The 22,340-nt window shown below is 40.5% G+C and overlaps 1 protein-coding gene across 5 annotated transcripts in view; it reads left to right on the top strand.

Annotated features, from left to right (window-relative positions):
- si:cabz01090165.1 (uncharacterized protein LOC100333421 homolog) overlaps positions 1-22,340 on the top strand; it is a 308,652-nt gene that overhangs the window by 236,568 nt on the left and 49,744 nt on the right. For 4 of the 5 annotated variants that reach the window (XM_042227017.1, XM_005937960.2, XM_005937961.2 and 1 more), the window contains 2 exons: positions 16,856-17,123; positions 19,609-19,809. In XM_042227017.1, coding sequence (XP_042082951.1) covers positions 16,869-17,123; positions 19,609-19,809 — 456 coding nt within the window. In that variant the 5' untranslated portion in view covers positions 16,856-16,868. The remainder of the gene's footprint in view (positions 1-16,855; positions 17,124-19,608; positions 19,810-22,340) is intronic. The other variant, XM_014338648.2, reaches the window with a different exon arrangement.

The raw sequence follows: 22,340 nt of genomic DNA, 5'->3' as shown, positions 1-22,340 counted from the left end.
CCGCCTGTGTTTATAGAAACAGTTATAAGCCTGGTGTTTGTGCATGAGCAGACATGCTTATCTCCATCAGGTGTAGGGATGCGTGTGGCTGTGTGTGCTTAAGGATGTGTGTCGAGATTACTTATGTATTACTGTGTTTTCTTTCCGACGTTTCACTTGCAGTTGAATAAAACCCGTTTCTTTGCTCTTGAACACCTGTTCTGTTCACTTGCCTTGTCATGACTGTACCACACAGAGCCAGGTAATAGAAATGTGGTGAACAAAGCAGTCAAATCACTCAAGCCACTATTCGGCCATTTCTTCCAGCTGACACACACAATAGGTACACACGGTCACCAAGTGCAGTAATTACCACTGCTGTAGTCTTTATTTTCTTTCCTCAGATTTCATGTGAGTTTGTGGAAATTCTGAAGTGGCCACAATATCACCAACATGTTTATTTACTGTAAATGGTGGAAATTAGACCTGTATCTGTTTAAATGGGCTGAATGCACCTCAAGTATAAAAATCACAACAAATTTTACTAGCGTAGGTACGATTTGATAACATAGCGTATTATCACTATGCTATGTTATCAAATCATACCCTGTGTCATCCTCCTCATTGGCTTTAACTGGGGCAGGAAAATTAGCTTTGTGTCTTCTTATGAATGAGACCATAAATGTGTCAGGAAAGTATTTCATGGGGTCATAGATTGAAGGAGCCAAGGTGTCATTTTCCAGTAGACCTCTATCTGAGTCGCCCCCTGCTGATCGTTAGAAAGAATGATCAGCATTGGCTTTCTGTCTCAGACATGACAGCTATGTCAATCTTTTATATACAGCCTGTGCTTATAAGTCATGCTGAAGTAACCTTGTTTAAGACGCTGAACGTCCTGGTTGTCAGGCTGTGATCAGTAACAGAAGGTTCTGGATGAAAGCACAGAATAAATGTAGCCATTTGCTGTTTATATTGTCTGTCATGATGCAAAGTAAAAAGCTCCAAGCCTGCCAATCACTGCATGCTAGTATCATTTTAAACATTTTTATTGATTTTCACACTTTTTGTAAAAGAAACTGACAATCCCTGGTTGTTTGGGGCTTATTTGCTTAAAGCTGTGACATCATCAGTGACAGTATAAACTGGTTAAAGAAGGAAAAAAACAGTTTGAAACCAATTATTTTCAGCCTTAGCATTGTATTGCAGTTGCAGAGTTAGATGAGAAAAGAAATAAAAATACTTCAGTGTCTATTTTAATATTAAAATAAATGCAAAAATATTATTTTCCATAAGATAAAAATAAGCAGACAACGCTCCACAGACTGCAAAAAAAAAGAATGCTCTGAATTTCAGTCATTAAAATGCAGTGATTAAAATATCAACTTGATTTGTACAATTATCCTGTTGCAGAACTTTTATTCTGCACACATATTACACAATGCACACAGTTTCCCAATTAACACGAGGCAGCAGAGAGTGGATCGGCTCTGCAGAGAGCTGATTGGTGTTTCAAATGTCGTCTCTGTTTCTGCTGTAACGTCTCTGTTCGTGGATTATGTAAAATTATTCAAAATCGACTCTAAAAACAATCACAAACACAGTGACACACACACACACAATCACCTACAAGCAGTGGCAGTGCACAGATTAAACATGTAAAGTTATTAAAATACAGTCTTCACAAATCCCACATGACGGAACTGAGAGTTTATACATGTACACACACACACACACACACACACACACACACACACACACACACACACACACACACCGGTGACATTCAGGAATATAATTAAACAGCCTTGTCGAAAAAAATTGTTACGTAATTACTCTCCATCTCTTACACACACACACACACACACACACATGTCATGTGACCTGCTTCTGCTCCAGAGTCCCACTGAGACAGAGATGAGATGAAGCGATCTGACTGATGACTCTGATTACCTTCACCCAGCCATGATCACACACACACACACGTAGACACCCTGCTGCCAGCCCACTGTCTCCACAACTCCTCGAGTCACCTAAGCATCAACGTGAAATCTTTCAGATAAGCCTTTCAACTGAAATGTTAGTTTACAAGATGAACTGAGGGCAAACGAGTGATCCCTGTGGTTAGGAACAGGCTCAGGAGTGCCAAAGCGTGTGTGCGCTCCTTTCTTTCCACCCCTGCTGTACTCTCGAGCCTCTTTTCGATTGGTTCGGTGACTGGCAGCTGTAACGGGTGCAGCAGTGTCTCAAAAGGTGAAGTGTGGATCAGTAATGGGATGAGGACGTACCGTAGGGGTCTTATAGCCTATTGAGAAGGAGATCCCGTTTACAATACTGTGCCAATGATACACCCTGTTTCTGTCCTCTTACATCGAAAACCACTGTTTAATCTTTCTTGTACGTATACTACATACAAGAAAGATCAAACAGCCACACAGTAACAAGTTTATAACCAGTTTTGTGTTGTTTCTTTGTGGCTCATCATTTAGTTTGCAAGTTACAGGTTAAAAAGCTAAGAACTTATTGCATCAGGACACATGCTCCTGAGTTGGGACATCACGGGGATGTTCAGGTTGATTGAGGATCTGTGCCAATAATTTAGATTGTTTTAATAGTAATGCATTAAAACAATGTTATACTATTATTAGAATGATGTTAAATTTTAACCTGCCTCCCTATTAGTTTCATGTCAGGTTGGTATCTGTGAATAAGTCCATGCATGTGGCTTCACCCTCTTTCAAATGATTGTCTCTGTGGGGGAGTGTTTTCAATCATCCATTATGGGGTGACTGTGGCTCAGGAGGTAGCATCTATTACTACTGGAAGTTTGGTGGTACACTCTCTGGAGCTCATTGGGCAAGATACCAAACCCCAAGTTGCTCCTGATAAGTTCATCAGAGTGTGCATGTTAGCTAGAAAGCACTCAGACACAGAAGGAGGAGCTTGTGTGGATGGGTGAATGAGACGTGTTGCGTGAAAGAAAGCACTATATAAGAACCAGTCTATTTACCATAATCGTCACAAAACAAGTGAAGTCAGAAGGAAAGTCTTCCTGTTTGTTGGTTTGAGATTAATTGGTGCTTCATGCAGCCGTGGTTTATCAGATGTTATCTCTTCTCAGCTTGTTGTTTCACTGAATGTGTGTTTTTTGGGCGAGAGTCTTCTGTGTGGGCAGGGCACAGTGAAGTATGGAGGAGAGGCAGGTGAGCACTTTACACAGCAGACTGGATGATGCAGAACGAGTGCGTGTGGGCCTAAATCATGCTAAATAGCCTTCGTTCTTTGTCAACATGTTGGAACAGGCAAACAATTGGCCCCATGTTTCTTTTTCTGTATGCAGAGTGAAGCGTGTAACTTGCAGATGTCAATTTGCACTATGCCAATCTGCAGTGCGCTAATTTATAAACCAAAATATAGACAGGTAGCTTCAATAATGATCAGCATCCTAGCAAGGGCATCATCAAATTAGCAATTAAAAACAAGTAGAGCCACTGAAGGAGCAAATAATCTACTAAACATTAAGCACAGGTTTGATGCATATGTGAAAAATCAGATCAGTGAGGCAGCTGAAGGAGAACTGATGCTTTTGATATGAAGGTAAAATCACCAGCTGCACATTATTTGTTACTGACAGCTCAGGTGGAGTGCAGGACTCATTCTTTACTAATAAACTGCTGCCTCTAATCTTTGTGACACAACTGACCTGTGCGATGTACAGATAATGAAGTTACAGCAGCATGTGCATAAATGTGCAGATTCCTCTGTTTTGCTGTGTTTTAGTTTTTTTCTTCTTTTCGCAGCCTGTGTTGAGCTGCAGGTATTTATTGAAGCCAGTGTGACATATTTTAAGACTGAGACATTTCAGGTGTGTTTGTTCCATTAATAGCTGTGTTTTGACAGATATTTCAGTTTGATTTGCAACAGATCCAATATTTCAGAGAAGAATAAATAAATAAATTACACCCAAGTTCATTTTTGTTAAGAAAAGCCAGATGGAGAGTATTTCACTGTGGACCAATCTTTATGTTGAAATGTGACTAAAATCTGAAACACTGCAAACCTGTGGCTCACTGTGAAAGCTCCCTTAGCTGGACAACTTTTAAATACATCTGCACGAGCAGCACTTTAAATTAAACTGACGCTGCATTTAGTGAATATCAAAAAAGGATCTACACTGTTAGTAAATCTGTCCCAAAGAGACTATTTTAGATAAGAATAGATTTATTTAAATAATTCATGCATGTTAAAAGCTAAAAAAGGCCTAAAAGCTTTTTCCCCCCCAATCTAGTCAATCTATCTTCAGGTTTTTACATCTGTTTGAGTATGAACACGTTCAGCCCAAAACAACACCGTGCCCAACGCCGTCGCTACTCCTTCCTCCGCACTGATGAACTTCCCAACACCATCATTCATATTAATGCCACCGCAGCCGGTATCAGCCGCTGTCCAGCAGCTCAGCCTCTGCGATGAAGCAATGAACGAGGGCTCATCAGCAGCGTGGAATTTTCCTCAAAGGCTCCAAAGATCAAAGTCGAGCTAAAATCTGGTTCGCCTTTCATAAAAATTCAATTTAATACGTCTTTGATCATGCACATTGCACTTCTCTAAATCAATGACTTTTGAATTGTGTTAAGAAAGCTCGTCGTGTTTGCTCCCTTTTGATCACAGGATTGCAGGCAATCACTGATTTGGTGTGCGTGCCTTGTTTTGAGCAACAAAAAAAAGAAAAGAAAATGTGGTAGAAGTAAAGTGTTTTGGCCAAGCTGTTAAAAGCCTCCTCATAGCTGCACGGATCAGAATTTTTTATTCCCATTACTCCCAAACCCGTGAGTGGGCAGGCAGTAGCATCTGACGGACATTAATAAGGTGACTAAAATGACCAATTTTTAGAGCTTCACTGGTTTCTGGAGATAAAATCAAAGGCAAATGCAAAGGCATTCGAAGCCACTTGGAAATATGGAATATGATGATTATCCGACACATATTCTTCCTCAAAACCAGAGGACGCAACTTTTTAGGGTTGTAATAAGTTTGGTTCATATACAGTTTTGTCAAGAAAACATTTATTTTACAAAAACGTGGGCCCATAGTCCCAACGTTTCCTAGTGATAGCTGATAGCAGTGATGTTGGTAAAGATAAAAGTTATTAGCAAAGCGCCTTCCAAAACCGAGAGAAGCCGACACTGATCACTGACTGTTTTTAGGGGCTTGTTCAGATTAAATAGAACAAGATACAAAGTATTAAAACATGTTAAAAACACAACAGCCTTTATAAGCACAGAGTAGTTTGGACCTAGAAGCAGAGTTCATACGTCATCACTTAAAGACTGGACTGAGCAAAAGGAATATACTCACTTATAATTAATCTTTCTAAGCTTTAGATGATCCAATCACGGCGTATGACATGTAAGAGAGGATATTCAAAAGAAAAATGTAACTGGACAAAGCTGCACTATTTAGGTTATGTTAATCCAACAGAAACTCGTGTCAGATAACAATGCTAGAAAACAGTCCCTCTTAGAGTCTCAGCAGCACTGAGAATATGTTCATTTATTTTCTACAGCCTACGATGAGAGATGGAGACGAGTGGCGATGGAGCTGATTTTATGAACTATCCGTGTAGTCTAACATACATGTAAACTCGCTGCCTTAAAAATCACCGCTATGAATCTGTGCTGATTGTGTGCGTCTATGTTAAAGAACACTACAAAGCTTAGATGTTGCAAGGAGAATGTTTGTTCTGGTTCTCATTACAGGCATCAACACATTAACTTAAAATTGGGGGAAAAATGCAACAGTACAGTTGTGGTGACTTGGATGTCTCTGAGTGTATTCCTCCTTCAGTCTTGCATTTGTACTCTACTACTACTAACGTTTGTACTTGTCTTTTGTTTACTTCCTGTTTTACTTTTAAAGTCAGTATTTTTTTTTATTAATTCAGTGTCAGTTTTACACAGGCAGGCAGCACGGTGGCACGGTGGTTAGCACTGTTGCCGCACAGCAAGAAGGTCCTGAGTTCAATTCCAACATCAGGCTGGGGTCTTTCTGTGTGGAGTTTGCATGTTCTCCCCGTGTTTGCGTGGGTTCTCTCCGGGTACTCCGGCTTCCTCCCACCCTCCAAAGACTTGCACCTTGTGGGGATAGGTTAATTGGATAATCCAAATTGCCACTAGGTGTGAATGGTTGTCTGTCCCTGTGTGTTGGCCCTGCGACAGACTGGCGACCTGTCCAGGGTGTACCCCGCCTCTCGCCCTATGACAGCTGGGATAGGCTCCAGTGCCCCCCGCGACCCTGAAAAAGGATAAGTGGAAGCGAATGGATGGATGATTCTGGGATTGTTCTTACTTGTGTTTATTACATCTACCTTAACTCTGTTTGTTTTGTGTGACACTGGGTTAAAAACAATAAGCATATGAATATAATAGAAAAATCCATCCATCCATGCCCACAGGTTGTGGGGGTAGTCTGAGCAGCGAGGCCTTTCTTTCCCCAGCCACCCCCCTGCCCAACATTTCCAGGGGGAAGCTAAGGTACCAAAGCTGGCCAAGAGATGTAATCACTCCAGTGTGTCCTTGGTCTGCCCCAGGGCATCCTCTCGGGGTCTTTTCCCAGTGTGACATGTCCAAAACACCTCATCTAGGAGGTGCCCAGGAGGCATCCTGGTCCGATGCCCAAACTGCCTGACTCCTTTTGTTGTGGAGGACGAGCAGCTTTACTCTGAGTAACCTGTCTCTAAAGCTGGGCGTAGCTAACCTTTGGAGGAAGCGGCTGCTCCGATCCATCATCTCATTCTTTCAGTCACTACCAGGAGCTTGTGGCCATAAGTGAGGGCAGGAATTCAGATCAACCAGTCAACATTGTTTTCAGGCTGAGCTCTCTGTTCACATCCCTGCTGATGCTGCACCAATACATCTGTCAGTGCTCCGCTTCACTCGTACAAAATGTATCCATTTATTTATTTTTTCTGATGGTGAAACAAGCAGTGAATTCTTTTATGTAGGCGCCGACTTTGGATTGAAAGACTTTCAGACAGATGGAAAGTGTAGTATTCCTCCTCAGCAGCGAGGAAAGAAGTGATGTTGGTCAATATCTAATGATGGCGTGTAGTCTCAGTAGGCCTGAAGACCCCTCTGGTGACATTACCACAGCATTTGCATTTCCCAGGCTCTCCTGAGAACAGCTCATCTCCTGAACAAACAGGAATACGATTATCACTACCAGGCAGCGATGGCAGCCCAGTCAAAGTGAGATAACGTGAGAGGTGGTGATCATTCAACGATATGAAACTTGAGTCGAAGCAACAGCAAGAAAAAAGTGTTTTAGTCTTTTTCCTATTTTTTCACACGTAGTTTGAGGTTTGATTTTAGTCTCTCTGATCAGAACAAGAAATGAAGTTAACAAAAGGATATTAGAAACCCTCGTGTGCATGCTACAGTTGGCAGTCTTCTTCGTTATTCACCAGACACAAAGATTAATAAACTGTACTGCATCCATGGTGCATGCTCTCACTTAAACTATATTCATTCTTTGGAGCATCCACATTGCTGCTCACCATGTCCTCCAGCATTGCTTTATTTCTATATTAATTAATTAAACATCCCCTCTCTTGCTTTCATAAAACATATAGATGTTTATGCCGTGTGTAAAAATTCAGCCTGAAATGATCAGCGTATGATTTATTTTGCCCAGTTCTGTCTCCTTACATTTCTAAATATACTGTATACTCAGATACTCGAAAAGCTTGAAACCCTATAAAAGATGCATGAATATGTGTTGCTTTTAGTTCTTATTATATTCAGTATGTGCCACACACAGTTGGGTGATTTATCTGATTAGAGGTGACTGGTGGGATGGTGGGATTTGCATGGTAATGGTGTTTTTATGTAATCACTCGTGGCCCTGGCATCAAATAAAATATTCCGTAAATAAAACAATAATAAACAGAGCCAGCAGTGGAGACTGGGAATGCGCGAGATAAAGAGGATGTGCATTTGAATATGGAAGCTGCTCTCTGAGTGATATTGATTATAGCTCCTGGTTAAAGTACGACTCTGTCAGCTTTACCCAGTGTGGCTTGTAATGAGCATAACGGTGATGACTGTAGAAATGAAATGACATTTAAATATAAATGACACTTTCCATGATGCTCGGCCTACCAGTGTGTCATGTCTATGCAAAATCCAAAATCCATTAACATGTCATCGGTATAAATGACAGTGATTGATGTTAATTGAAATTGAAATTTGTCTGCCTGTTTCCCGTGTCTCGTATACACACACACACACAGACACACACACACACACAAATGAGCAGCATTAGGGCTTCTTGTAAGCTGTAAACTTGTAGTAACTTCTTACTGTCATCACTTTTAAAAGCACTGTGACTACAGGAAAATGCACTTCTATATTTGGCTGCGACAGCATTATTGTCACAGCCTGTTTTGATCACAAAACTATAATACTATAATAAAATGTTGAATTTAAGACTGCAGTCTGGACCTGTGTAGAATAACTGCACTTCGCTGATTGCTGTCTAATTACTTGAAAACAAGCATTTTGCTCAGTTCTATCACTAGTTCTTTCCGTCTGTCGCTGAGCGATGGGTCTCCATTCAGAGCTGCTCCGAGTTTAACAATAGCTTCCTTTGAAAGTGGCACACATACTTACCCATAAGTGAAAGTATCTCAATCAATAAAGCAGACATGCTTAACAACTTTATCACTTTTTTAACCTTTTTCTTTCATCTGCTAATACTACAACCACCTGACACTGATGACACATCTGTGCACAGCAGAGTAAAACATTCAGGCGTCAGATGATATTTGAATTATGCACCTAAAACTAGCTTCTGTGAGAGTGTTTTCTCTTATGCTTTTCTATTGTTTTAAATATCCAGTTATCACAGTTTTGTTGCCTTTATTGTTTGCAGTCGTTTTTTTGCACAGTTGCACTTTCAGAGTCTTTATCATACGAGCAAAACTCATTAATCAACGTTGCTATAAAATGCGTATCGCAGTCATTTAAATAGTGGTGTTTTTTTGGCACGATTTAAAAGAAATGCTGCTTAAATGAAGGTGGTTGTCCTGCACTTGCTATTCAACAGCTAAGCTGAGGAGCATACGAGCCAGTCATAGTGTTGAACTCACCCACAGTTCCATATTTTGGTGAGCATAGCTACTCGTTTTCATAGTGAAGAAGTAGCAACTATTAGCATTTAGCAGTTTCGTGCTGTGGTGCAGGAAGCCAGAGATGTTGACTGTGTTGGCACTACAGACTGATCCATTAATGCGACTGTGCAAAGGTGAAAAGGAGACTTTTTAAAGCCTGTTTTGGGAAAAAGTCGGATTCAATTAGCACACGTGCAGTTTTTGTGTCCCAGTGACCTTTAAGGTTGAAGTTATGGCTTTCTTGCCTTTCATTTAGAAGGAAACTTCAAAAATAATTTCCTAAATAAATGCACAGAGCTGTTACTAAGATGGCTAAGGAGTGGTGACCCTTGTGTCTAGAAGGCCGTTATTCAATTAATGAATGGGAATTTGTGTTCAGTGACCTATTTCCTATTTTATGATTCCTTAAACTAATTAAACTAACAGTTTTTTTATTACTTTGAGTTGTGTTTTATCTTATCAGTTTAAGCCTCTTATAAATGATAGTGGATGGTGCACATCATTATGTGCCATAAATTCAATATTCTGTGCACTTGCTGCTATGATTTAATTTTTCCATCTGCACAGGAACATGGTGTTGGTATGGATGGTAAACATTCTGTATTAATATGTTTAAATCCAACCCAGACATCAACATCAGTCGGCCTCTGCATGTCAGTTACTATTGATTTTAATTCCATTTCAGATGCATCGATTCAAAGATCATCAGCAGCGAGTTGGTTGTGTCAGAGCAGCAGTGGCAGACACGCAGATAAATAGATGGAGATGATGTGACAGAACTCTTAAGCTCAGCTTCTCTCTCCTGCTGGGAGACATGCTGTGATCACTCTGTAAAATCCTGTCTCATTTAAGGAGTGTTGCTTTAAGAATGTGAAACATTATTCTCTTACAAGTGGGACACGCTGGGATCAGATTACTTTCTTTACTCAAAAAGTCTTTAAAAAAAGTAGCACGACATTACTGACATGGTGTAACTTGAAGCATCTGTGAATCTTTCTGTGAGCTTCAGAGAAGTGATTTTAAATCAGCTCAGTTTCATTTTTATAGTGTTAAAACACAACAACTGTTTTTGTTATTCATAAAGAATATTTATGATAAATTTCTTTGCTTGTACAGTTGCAAAACATATTTTGGACTAAACCAGTAGCGCACAAACAAACTTTTCATATCTTTATTGAGCAAACTGCATAATCATTCTGTGCTGAAGAGGAACAACGGCTTATTCACTGATTTATGATGTGTTTTGGACCAAAATGAGACTTGCACAATAAAAATACTCTGTTTACCCAAATTGTTGCCATGATATATTATACCAACAATACAGTCATGCATGTACAGCCTGTTATCATTAGCTGAATAGCTTCATCTTCTGAATCAAATCAAACTTTAAGTCTATCCCACCGTCATGAAACACAACGCTGGTTTGGACAAAGTTGATACAGGATTCAAAGCAGACTTCTTGCACTAATGAGACATCTCATTGGCTCAGGCCTTTCTGTGTGGAGTTTGCATGTTACCTCTGGGTACAGTTTCCTCTGGGTACTTCAGCTTCCTCCCACAGTCCAAAGACTTGCAACTTAGTGAGGCTGTTGATTATAAATTGGCCTTGGATGTGAGACAGATAACGTGCTTAAAGTGTAGAGAATCCACTGGTTAAAATGTGACTTGTAGTCTAAAGCACTTTGCAAAGTGCTTCCGTACATATAAATGTGGGAATGTTACATTAAAAGTAATCTTTATTTATCTTATACTGAGCTACAGTGCAGCCCTAGCTTATCATCTGTCTGAAATAAGCCATTTTAGCTTCAACCCTGTTAAATATCCCAATTCTTTGATCTTTGGGCTGAAGGAAGAACAACACTCGGTGTATAAATGCTCAATCAACAATCTCTTTATTCCATACAATTCCCATTATTCCATACAACACTTTGAGCGTTAAAAAACGTCCAGACGGAGATGTGGACAGGAGGGTGTCCGCCAGATCTCAAAGTGTCTGATCGTTTCTCACATTCTTATAGCTTCAGCCCCCCTCCAAAGTCATAAAACCTAAACATCCACATTCTTTCTCTCTCAGTGAGCCGAAGTTATGACCTCGGCTTCCTGTGCAGTATGTTCCGTTCTTTCTAATCAGACAAATAAGGCCATGATTCTCTGAAAACAATATTTCTTGTAAATCAGCATATATCAATGTAATTCATTTACAATAAATCAGCAGTCTAATGTAATACAAATCAGTCTAATAAATCTAATAGTTGTCACCTTCTTCTAAGTCAGGAGTTAAATACAACCTAAAACTACATAATGATTTCACAATCTTTAATTAGGGGTACAACGTGGCATAATATAACAATCTCACAACCCCCCTTTCTCCAAGCCATTTTTTTCTGATTGGCTGACCCTTCCAACATGAAGGGTGCATGAGTCCTGCACTGCATCGCAGCACAGCTGTGAACATATGGTATAAGATCCTGCAACCTAAGCAGAATGTAAGCAAGGTGTCATTTTATTCCTTTAATGTATTCAAGCCACCGCAGCATTTGATGCTTAAGTTATAGGAAGCAGCCTATGAGTGTGAGGTAGAGGCAGCAGTCGGGCTTACTGAATATTCACAGTCTGATGAATGTAAAATATCCCCTCATGCTTCAGTTGTCAGATGTCGCTCTACCTTGTGTGTTTTATTCTCTGTTTCTCGCAGCATTCGTCTTCATTCTGTTCCTGCAGTATACACATCGCTTTAGCACAGTGGCCTGACTTTGCTTCAGCCCTGAGTCTGCATGTTTGTGTGTGTGCACTTGCAGGCGTGTGTGTTCTCATGTTTCTGAAGCTGTAGCTAAACATCTCCACCAGCTGGTTGGAAAAAGGAACTTCTGCTCTTGTCCTCTCATCAAGCTCCCACCCACTCAATGGTTTTCCTCTATTTCTTTCTTCAGCCTATACATCCACACTATTCTCTGTGACTTCTCTGTGTGATTTCTGCTCACTCTTGTGATTCTTTAGGCACTTTTTTTTTACCATAAATGACAAAATGTATGTGACACACAGTCAAAGCTTTCCTTTGTTCATTGACAATATTAATGCAAAAAATACTCTAGAGACATCAACACCTTACGTTTAAACCTTACAATGTGAAGCACCTGTGGTGTTGTGATTTGGTGCTATATGAATAAAACTGAACTGAAAAAGAAATGAAAAGTATTTTAGGAAAGAAAAGTACTTGGTCAGCTTTAGGAACAGCTGATGGTTTGCATGCTGACAACCATGAACCGCATGCTTGAGCGCATCTTAGAGTTCCCCAAAGAGAAGCTTATCCCACTACCATATTTTACTATAATTAGTAGGATTTTTCACCACTTTACAAAGCTGTGACATTTGCAGAGGTGGTCTTGGAGCAAAAAGAATAATGGCATTTTAGGAATATTAGGTTGCTCTGACGTTCAAAATTTGGTTGGATAGACTGGCAAAAAGACATTTTTATAGATATTTGCACTTCCCTGAGATTTCATCCCACTGATTTTGTCGAGTTTTCCAGTGAAAATTCATTAATAAATTGGTTCACACATTCATGGTCCTGAGTTCGACTCCACCTTCAGGTCTTTCTGTGAGGAGTTTGCATGTTCTCCCCGTGTTTGCGTGGGTTCTCTCCGGGTGCTCCGGCTTCTTCCCACAATCCAAAGACATGCAGTTAGTTGGGTTTGCTGGTACTTCTAAATTGCCACGGTGTGAATGGTTGTCAGTGTTAGCCCTGCGACAGACTGCCGACCATGGTGTACCCTGCCTCTTGCCCTGTGATAGCTGCGATAGACTCCAGCCACTTGTACCTTCTTCAGGTTCAAACATTTTACTACAGTTTGAAACTTTTGGCTCATCATGATGATTTTCATCGTCATAATCATTTTTTTAATTAGCAAGTATCCTGATTAGGAGCATGTTGGAATGAGAGTTATTATGCAGCTCAAAGCTGCAGCACTACAGGTTGTTTTGAAAATGGTGGATGTATTCGGCATCTCAAATTCGCTGAGATCATGCCTAGCAGGGGGTTTTCTTTTGTATCAGGTGGTAAATGTGTTGCTTAACGCTGTTAAATTTGGTCATTTAACGTGGGAGACACATGAGGCAGCCTCATGTGGCCAAACCAAGAACTGCAGTTTTTTCTGACTAGGCTTCATTTTACAGTCCCGGCGTTTGCAACTCGATAGCCTCACACTAACACGCTAAACCAAGATGCCAAGATGTGATTGGTAAGAATTTCAAGACCATATCTGAGATCTTATCCCAAGGTCCAAACAAAACAAATTAGAGGCAAGTAGAAGTACCGCTGCTCTCAATAGTACCTCCTACTTCTTTGAAGGTCACTTTAACTCAGGTCTGATCGGCAAACCATGAAGTTCAATCAACATACAAATGATCATTTTAATGTTAAATTGCATATTTCTTTATCATCTGAGGCCATGTTGCTCAACACGTGCCTTTTATTTTGCAAGCAGCAGATCCCAAACATGTAACATACTATTTTTAAATATGAGGAAGAGAATGACGCAAAGGCGATGAATAGAAGGGGAGATGACAGGAGGATGACAGTGTGAAAAATTAGTGGTAAGGATAGATGGATGAAGAAGGAGTTGATCAAAGAGAGTTGAGAGAGATGCACAGAGGGGAAAGGGATGGACATGTAAGTCATGTGGAGAGATAGATGAGTAAATGCTCTTCCAGGGATGAAAATGGAGAGACAGAAGGATGGATAGAGGCAGTGATGCAGATGGAGGAAGAGAATGATGATAGGATGGGAGGAAAGAGGAATGAAGGCATGTCTGCAGTCTCAGAAGTGAGAGGTGACAGGAAACAGCTGAAAAGGGTTTGAGAGAGGGATGATGGGATGATGCAGGCAGAAAGATAAGTAGAAGGATGGAAAAAAGAGGCAATGCAATTGAAATGAGAAGCACTTTCAGTCGAGAAGCAAGTGATGAAAAGAGGAGAGAGAGCGACGGAGATTGAGAAGTGCTTGTAGTCTGAAAAAGAACTGTTTTGCATTTTTCTCACGCTAAGCTGGCCTGACTAAACAAATTAAATCTGTTCTCAGAGCACCAGTGCTCTTCAGAGACCCAACATCTTACGGCACCTGAAAAACCTGCAAAAGTACGAAAGAGTGTATATTAACGAGCTGTAAACAAATTGAAACAGTAGAGATAATTGGTCACCTCTGCCTCACACCAACAGTGTTCTGTGTTTAATGTGTCCAGCACATATACAGCGCTGCGCAAAAGAGCTCCTCAGACCTGTCTGCCACTGTGTGGAAAATGTGCGGTCAAGTTTTTCTGATAATCGGCGATGAGCCTTTTCACGTCGCAGTGGAGGAATTTTGATTGACTCGTAGTTGCAGACTTGTTTTAATTTATCCACATTGGAGGGTTTTCAGTCATGAACGGCCAGTTTAAAGCCTAAAGTTAAAAAAAAATCAATCGGATTTAAGTCCAAACTTTGACTAAGCCACACCAAAACCATTCAATTTGTATTTTTGACCCATTCAGAGGTGGACTCACTGGTCCTGACAATATTTGTCACGCTTACATGTTTTATCCAAAAATCAGGAAAAGAGGGCAAATGCTTTTTCACAGCTCGTCCTCTCTCCCAGGCATCAATTACTGCTGTTCTCTAAAACGCCAACAACCAACCACAAGGTGCTACTTGGCATCTGCGCCGGGAGTTCAGAATCCAGTCTAAATGTTAATGTTGTTAATGTGTGTTTTAACAAAAACAAGCATATTTTGCTGAACCAAACAAGTGGACCATTCCTTCTCGGTGTCCAATATTCCCTCAGCCAGCATGTCAAGTGCTCATGCCCTAGGAATGAGAACAGGTTGCATATGTATGGGTGACCATTTGAATTCAATTCTTTTTTTGTCAAGTTCAAGCCTGTAGAGTTGGACTGTCCTCCATCAAAGATCAAAACCATTTTAAAACTGCAAATTAAAAAAGGGTCCAGACAAAAAAGGGAAGCGCATTTCTGTTCTGATAACACTTAAACACATTTGATTCAGTGTATCATGCATCTCTATGCTCTCTCTCACACCTTTACATTTATTATAATTTGGTCGTCACTGACAACTTGCAGGAAACTCTGTGATAGTTAAAACTGAAACAAACTTCCAAGCCATGCTCCTCTTTGAGCTTCATTTTTCATGCATGCTGTTCATATGCACGTATTGTTAATGTACATCTTGGACGTGGAATATATTTCCATAAAGATCTGAATGTATGTGGTTCGAGGAGGCACATGCTCATACTGTCACGCTGTGTTTGCTGCTGCTTCGGCCAGGTCTCTCCTTTTAAAGACATTTTGACATCAGCAGGACTTCCTGGTCAATGAATGAAACCCTTCTGTTGGATGAGTCACAGATACAACATATGAAACTTTTTCGTTTACCCTGAGCCAAGCCAAACGTCTTTGAGATTCTCATTCACGTGACAAATTTGTGAGCGCCGGTCGGCGCTCATTATTGTTTGAACGCTTGAATTCCCATCGTGTGCACACTCCTGAATTACCCATTGACATTTGGGTGTAGTCTCAGTTGGGTTTTGAATTCTCCTCATCATTTCCATTGAATTTATCTCATTCCATTACATCTATCTCATTAGTTGCTCACATTTAACTCCGTATCCTGCACTCTACCATGTTATGAGGACACAGACGCTTCCTCTTCTGTATTCTGTGCTGCAGGCTGAGGCACAGTTTGAATATTTCTGCACCATAAATAAAAGAGCGCGTCTCTTTCCGCTGTTATTTGCAATCGACCTTCCTCCAGTCGCTCGGCATCTAACTCAGAAGAACTTTTCAGAGTGTGTGCACATGCGGGAGTCCGCACGCATGCATGAATGAGTGTGTGCGTTCTCATGATTTTCCTTTGCGTGTGTCATTCCCGCTTTTGTGTGTTTCCCTTTTCTCTTCATATGAATTTATTCAGGGCTCCGCCGAGTTGAACTTACAAACATACAGCGAAATCAATATGAATGTAAATGTATTCCTTTATTGCCATGGCTGGGAAACTTGGTTTGGTCTCATTTTCATGCACAAAAACATCTCTGAAATTTATGAAGTGAGGCAGACAACTGCACACTGTGTAATTTGTGTTCTTTAATGTTCTCTTTAGATTGCAATCATAAGAGTGCGCTGAGGTTAATTGGTCGTATGCATGCTGTTTACTTTCACTTTCCCAGGACAACTTACTCAGCGAAAAAAAAGGGAAAGTGCTGCAATAACATGCTCTTAAATTCTTTCATTTACCTCAGCGTCTCTGATTCCCCTCCTGTTCCCATCTCCTTAACCATCTATCTCTTGTCTCCTCTATCCTTTAATATAAAACTTTTCTTTTCTTGAAACTTTTTGTGGAAAAAGATGCATAAAAGAAATATTGCTTTGTTGCTGTGTACGGCCAAAAAAAAGCAGAAAAGAAGAAAAGCAGCGTGTTTTCTGCAGTGATGAATAATCATTTATAGAGTCATCCTGCAGTGTTTGACTGTCTTTGCTGAATAACCAACCCTTTAAATCAAACCAAGGAGCGCCGATTTGGATCAAGTGCAGTTTTTTTTCTTAATTTGGTGCTCCGTGTGAGCTCTGGAAGTCATTTCTGTCCCCTGCTGGGTGTTTTTTAAGTCCAGTTTGATACTTGAGTGTGTGCTGCTGCATGAACTGATGTGTTCCTAATTTCTCTGTTGCAGCAGGAGAGCAGCCATGGATATCATCTCCTTGCTGGTCTGCCCTCTCCTCTTCATCCTCCTGTCCTCCCTCCCCTCCTGCTCCTCGTCCATGCTGTGTCCGAAGCGGTGCACGTGCCAGAATCTGCTGCCGTCCTACACGGTGCTTTGCGCCAAGACAGGCCTCCTCTTCGTTCCGCCCAACATTGACCGCCAGACGGCTGAGCTCAGGCTGATGGACAACTTCATTACGACGCTGAGGCACCGTGACTTCGCCAACATGACCAGCCTGGTCAGAGCTCACTTTTTTAACACCTTCACATTCGTGTTTGTACTGTAGCTTCCTTCTGCTAAGCAGGCTCCACCTGGGCCCCTCCTGCCAGGAAACTCTTTTTTAATGTTGTTTTAGCTTTGCATGAAAAAGATCACAGCAACCAAGTTATTCTAAACATTTATGTTACTGATGCCCCACATATTGATTATATTTACTCAACCATGCTCTGTACTTATTAGCTTATTAAACAGCCTTTTGTTTACATGAATTACATTTTTTTGCACACTGAGCCAAAAGACTTGTTAAGCCATCAGAGATGAATCAGTGCCCATTATTACTTCAGTTATATTGCAGCAACAGTTCAGATTCATGCAAGATGTTATAGGTTACTAATGTTATGCTTGAATTTATTGGGAAAAGTAATCCTGTACTTCAGCATCTCCCAGCCTGCTTGACTGGATTGCTGCAGATGAACAGCAGCGGTCATTCTTAAGTTAAACGCAACATTTTGAAGCTGCAGAGTTTTAATAAAACAGCTTTGATCAACTGGAGGAAGGTTTCTCTCACCCGATTCTGCTGTCAAGTCTCAGTCATGCAGTGACATTACAATAAAGTGTTAATCATGGAACATTTTCCACATTGAACAGGTTCCAGGGTTTTACAGAGAGCGTTTGATGCCGTGAAATAGCTCGTTACAGGAGTTTCCTTTTTTGCTAATGAACTTCTGAAACGGAGTAACAGACTAACTAGTCCCACCTGATACTGCAGCCATCCTCCTTTTGAGGAGTTGATGATTGACCTGCATTGGCCTGTAATTATTTGTTGTCATGGCCCATTATGTCAATTCACCTTCATTTCGTGTGCTCCTCTCTGAGTATATGTGGTGAAACTGAGAGCATAAGAGACAAAGTAATGCATGAGTAGAGAACAAGTGGCAACCTGTTCCAGGGCTGAAAAGTGAAGCCAGTGCAGTAATGCCAAAAACTGTAGTTCCTCTAATGGCCTCTTGAGGCAGGCTCCAAAAGTGAGTCGGTCCATAAACTCCCATGTTAAGACGTGAAATGAACACGTTTACACTGAAACACATCATTACTGCAAAATGAAGTAAATACTTTCATTTAATCATCGTCCTTGTGTCTCTGTAATGTTGCAGTAGCAGAAATGAAACAGGGTGAATGATGTTTTACATAAAGATGCTGACCCAAAAAACCTGCAAGTCCTTGCCAGAACCATCCAGACCCAACAAACAAAGAGCGACAGACCAGAGTGATACTTAAATACACGTTTTCTAACACTATCTAGAACAGGGTTTTGTCACACAGTTAGATCATATCTAATATTTTTATTTATGATATTTGCATCTTTGTAAAACCGTCGGTCAAAAACTAGACTCATCGTGCAGCATCCTATGGCAGAAATGCAGAAATTGAGGACACCTCTATTTGAAGTACATTTACCTGACAGAAAAGAGTAACCAGTACAGAAAGAGTAAATTGCCTCACTGGAGTTCAAAATAAACTCAGAAATAAACCGTGCATCACAGATTAATGGTGTTATCTGTGAGGGTTTGCAAGCATTCATCAGTCAGAGTAAAGAAAACTCTGAATGTGAAAGTAAGAAATGAGGCAACATGTCATGTTTATTCCACAGAGAGCTCAGAAAACATTAGGAACATCTGCCCCTTACAGCATAACATGTTGACTGAGGTGACATTTCTGATATCTTAATGGATTTCACTAATTAATCCCACCGTAATCACAGTAATGGGGGCAACGAGGCTTCACTGCACGCAGCTCAAGAAGAAAACCACCAACATCACCATATTTACGCACCAAATAGACACACTCGTCACAGCTGGAGACTTCCTTAGTGTGTGAAAAATAACTTTTCTCTCTAGTGTGAGCACAACAGCATGGAAGATGTTTGCTCACACACAAGGAAACGTGGGAAATGAGGCTCTAATCGTTTGGTGATGAGCGTGACGGAGCGCCACAGATGTCCCCTGTGATCGAGGCTCATTTCCACAGCAGATTCGAAATGTGTGGGGGCTGATTGACCCTTTCTTGGGTGTTAATAGAATATATTTTTGCATCTTTGTCATATTTTGTGTACAGTGGAGGTATTAAGCAGACTGCAATTCCTGACCTCAGCAGCGAGCTTTTTAATGATAGCTTTAAGTATAAATGGATACAGGACTCATTCATTGACCCATTGTACTCTCACGTTAATTACTAGTATCATTCATGAAAAAATGTGGAAGGTTAAATACAAGTTTAATCTCCACAGACCCGCGAGTTCAACCTCCTCAAACTAAACATTATATCTTAAGTGGTGACTCATAAGCTATCCCTTACCTCCCTACACAGAAATATGCCAAAGTGAACCTTATTAGATTGCTTTTATCCATTTTGCACCATTTTTGAGTTGGCAACAAACAACGTGTTGGTGTTTTACATGAAAATGGGTCATTTAATGTGGATCTTGTGTTTTCCTGCATGTCCAGATCCACCTGACACTAAGTCGAAACACCATCAGCCAGATCAGGCCGTACACCTTTGCCGATCTCCAGGACCTCCACGCCCTCCACCTGGATGCCAACCGCCTCACCGTGCTGGATGACTCTCACTTCCAGGGCCTGGTCAACCTGAGGCACCTCATCCTGGCCAACAACCAGCTGCACAGTATATCAGAGGGAGCCTTTCAGGTACTAAAGCATAGCTGAACATCCAGCTCATGCAGAGAAAATGTATATTTTTTAAATATGTAGAAATATTTTAACTCTTATTAAACCAGTAAAGAAACTCTGGAGAACGGAAATCCCCATCTTGATCGTGTCCTCAAAGACACGTGAAGAAGAACTTTTTAATTTAATTTCGTATCAGAAATTGGGCCAAAATCTAGACACATAAATAAAACTACAGGGACAAAAATGTCCATTTAACCTCGGACATTAAGTAGCTTTAAAATTATGATTTCAATTTAAAAAATAATCCTAGTGGTCCTACAAATTAAGCTCTGCTTCTCAATACGCAAAACCATTTCACAGTGTAATTAAGAACTTGCTCTGAAAATGAACTAAAATCACTCACATAAAGGATGCAAAACTCTTAGAAGTGTTTAAATTGCTCTTTCTGCTGCCACCAGCTCCTCTGGGTAAGCCCAAATTACACTAACAAAGTGTTTTAAATCCAACTAATTTTAATCGGTGCTTTTAACATTCGTTGTCAACCAAGCGTTCACACAAGAGCCAAGATCGTGAGTGGAAAAGTTATTGCAAAGTCATTAATGAAAAGTTTCAGTGCTGAGGGTCAAGTGTTGTGTAAGACAACATTTTTGGCTCTAACTCGAAAGTCCAGCAGAAGCAGCCAGCCCTGTCTACCCGCCTCTCTCTGCCGCCCAGCTGGACACCTTTTTAATAACCCGGTCCTAGAATAAACCGTGTCCCCCGTCTTGATGATGCTGTCCTTTCTCTGCTCATTAAAGGACTAAAAGTGTCCCCTCAGGACTGGCTCACAGACCTCTGCGGACATTTCATGAAGATAAACTAGAGTGGCGTGAACTCTGACCTCACTAATGGATTGAACTGTCTGAACTTTAGTCCGAACCTCACTGCTTCGCTCTCACTCGCTGTATCAGAAAGTGTCTCATTTTACACATGGCGTTGACCCTCTCCTCCTTCCTCCTTCGTGTCGCTCTCACTTTCAAGACTTTATTATCTAAGAACAAGTGCTGTTTCTCCAACTAAATCATAATAATAGCTAAAAGTTGATTTTACTAAAAGTCCCTTGAGATCCAGCACTCAGAGTCAATTTCCACTAAATGTAGTTTAAATACAAGTGTTTTCAAACATCCTGCAGACAGCACACAAAAAACATAATTTTTTTGTCCATATGCATAAAAATATCAACACACTGCACTTGACGAGACTTCAGTGTATATTTTGTTTGCAGCTGTCCAATCACAGTCAGTCACTGCCAGGTAATATACATGAAGAACGTCTTCTTCTTTAAGTCTAATATACATTCTCTAAGGAAGAGGCTCCAACATAGATAAATATAATGTATTAACACAATACACTAACCTTGATCTACTCTCGCTTATTTTCTGTCATATAACCAAGTATAGAATGTCACAATGGCAGATAGCCAAACTTTATAACAATGTGTTCAGTTTGTGTACAAATACTGGTAACACTGTGAGCCTAACACTGAAGGAAGCAAACAAAAATCAGTGAAATGGGAACACAAGACAAATATCATCTTCATTTGTAAGCTATTCGTTAGCATGCTGCACGTGGCTGAGATCGTCGTCTACTGGCTTTGGGGCATGATGGTAGGAAACTCCAGTCCCCACTGTGAAAACCAGTTATTTCAAGCACCGATTCCCCACCATTAAACTGCACATAAACAGTTATTTTCAGCAGTTTGAACAAAATCAGTCATTTTCTTGAGAGGACAGTCGTGGAACGGTTGGGACTCTGTTCTGCTGTCTTTGAACTTCTCTTCACGCCTCTTAAAGTTTCTTTTGTCAGTGAGAAATGAGATTCCCTTTGTTGAAAAAGCAATAAAGCATAGATTATTGTAATGAGAATCAAGGCATTGTGACATTCAAACACTGTCCTGATTGTGTGAATTATGAGAGCAATTACAGCAGCAACAACACTTTAGCTGATCGCCAGGCTTTTATTGCGCTCCTTCAATCCAGCTTCATCTTCTTCTCCGTCTTTGTGTTTCTGCTCGTTGTAATGTGTGCTGACTCGTGACATTTCATCTATGTCCACATTATGAGAATTGTTTAGAGGCAATTAGAGAGAAGAGCCTGGTTTGGAGTGTACACCACTGACCGCAGTAACTGATTCCATTTTTTCTTTGTTTGGATTCAGTTCCCAGAAAGATGATTCTGTTCATCTGGACGTTTCATTCTTTCTATTTCTAAATTTGTATCTTTTCTTATCGTACCAAAGATTTTCTTTGCACTTATTTCCCCCACTTTTGTTGGAAATGGAATTTTTTGTATTTTTTTCTGTTGGGCCTTCCTTCTTTTCTTCCCTTTTTTATTTGCAAGTTTCATTTTCATCTCTTTTCCATTTTATATCCTTCTTATTTATTATCTGTCTCTTTACCCTTTAATGCTATACTTCAGCACTTGAAGATAAAGCAAAGTCATGCTTGTTTTTTTAAATTATACCACTTTGAGCCTTTAAAGTCACTGATAGCATCCTGCCTCTGTCGCCCT

This window comes from Haplochromis burtoni, unplaced genomic scaffold (genome assembly GCF_018398535.1).
Source record: "Haplochromis burtoni strain Fernald_Lab_line unplaced genomic scaffold, NCSU_Asbu1 Contig_238, whole genome shotgun sequence".
In the NCBI taxonomy this organism is placed as follows: Eukaryota; Metazoa; Chordata; class Actinopteri; order Cichliformes; family Cichlidae; genus Haplochromis; species Haplochromis burtoni.
This window is presented reverse-complemented; position numbering and strand designations above follow the sequence as displayed.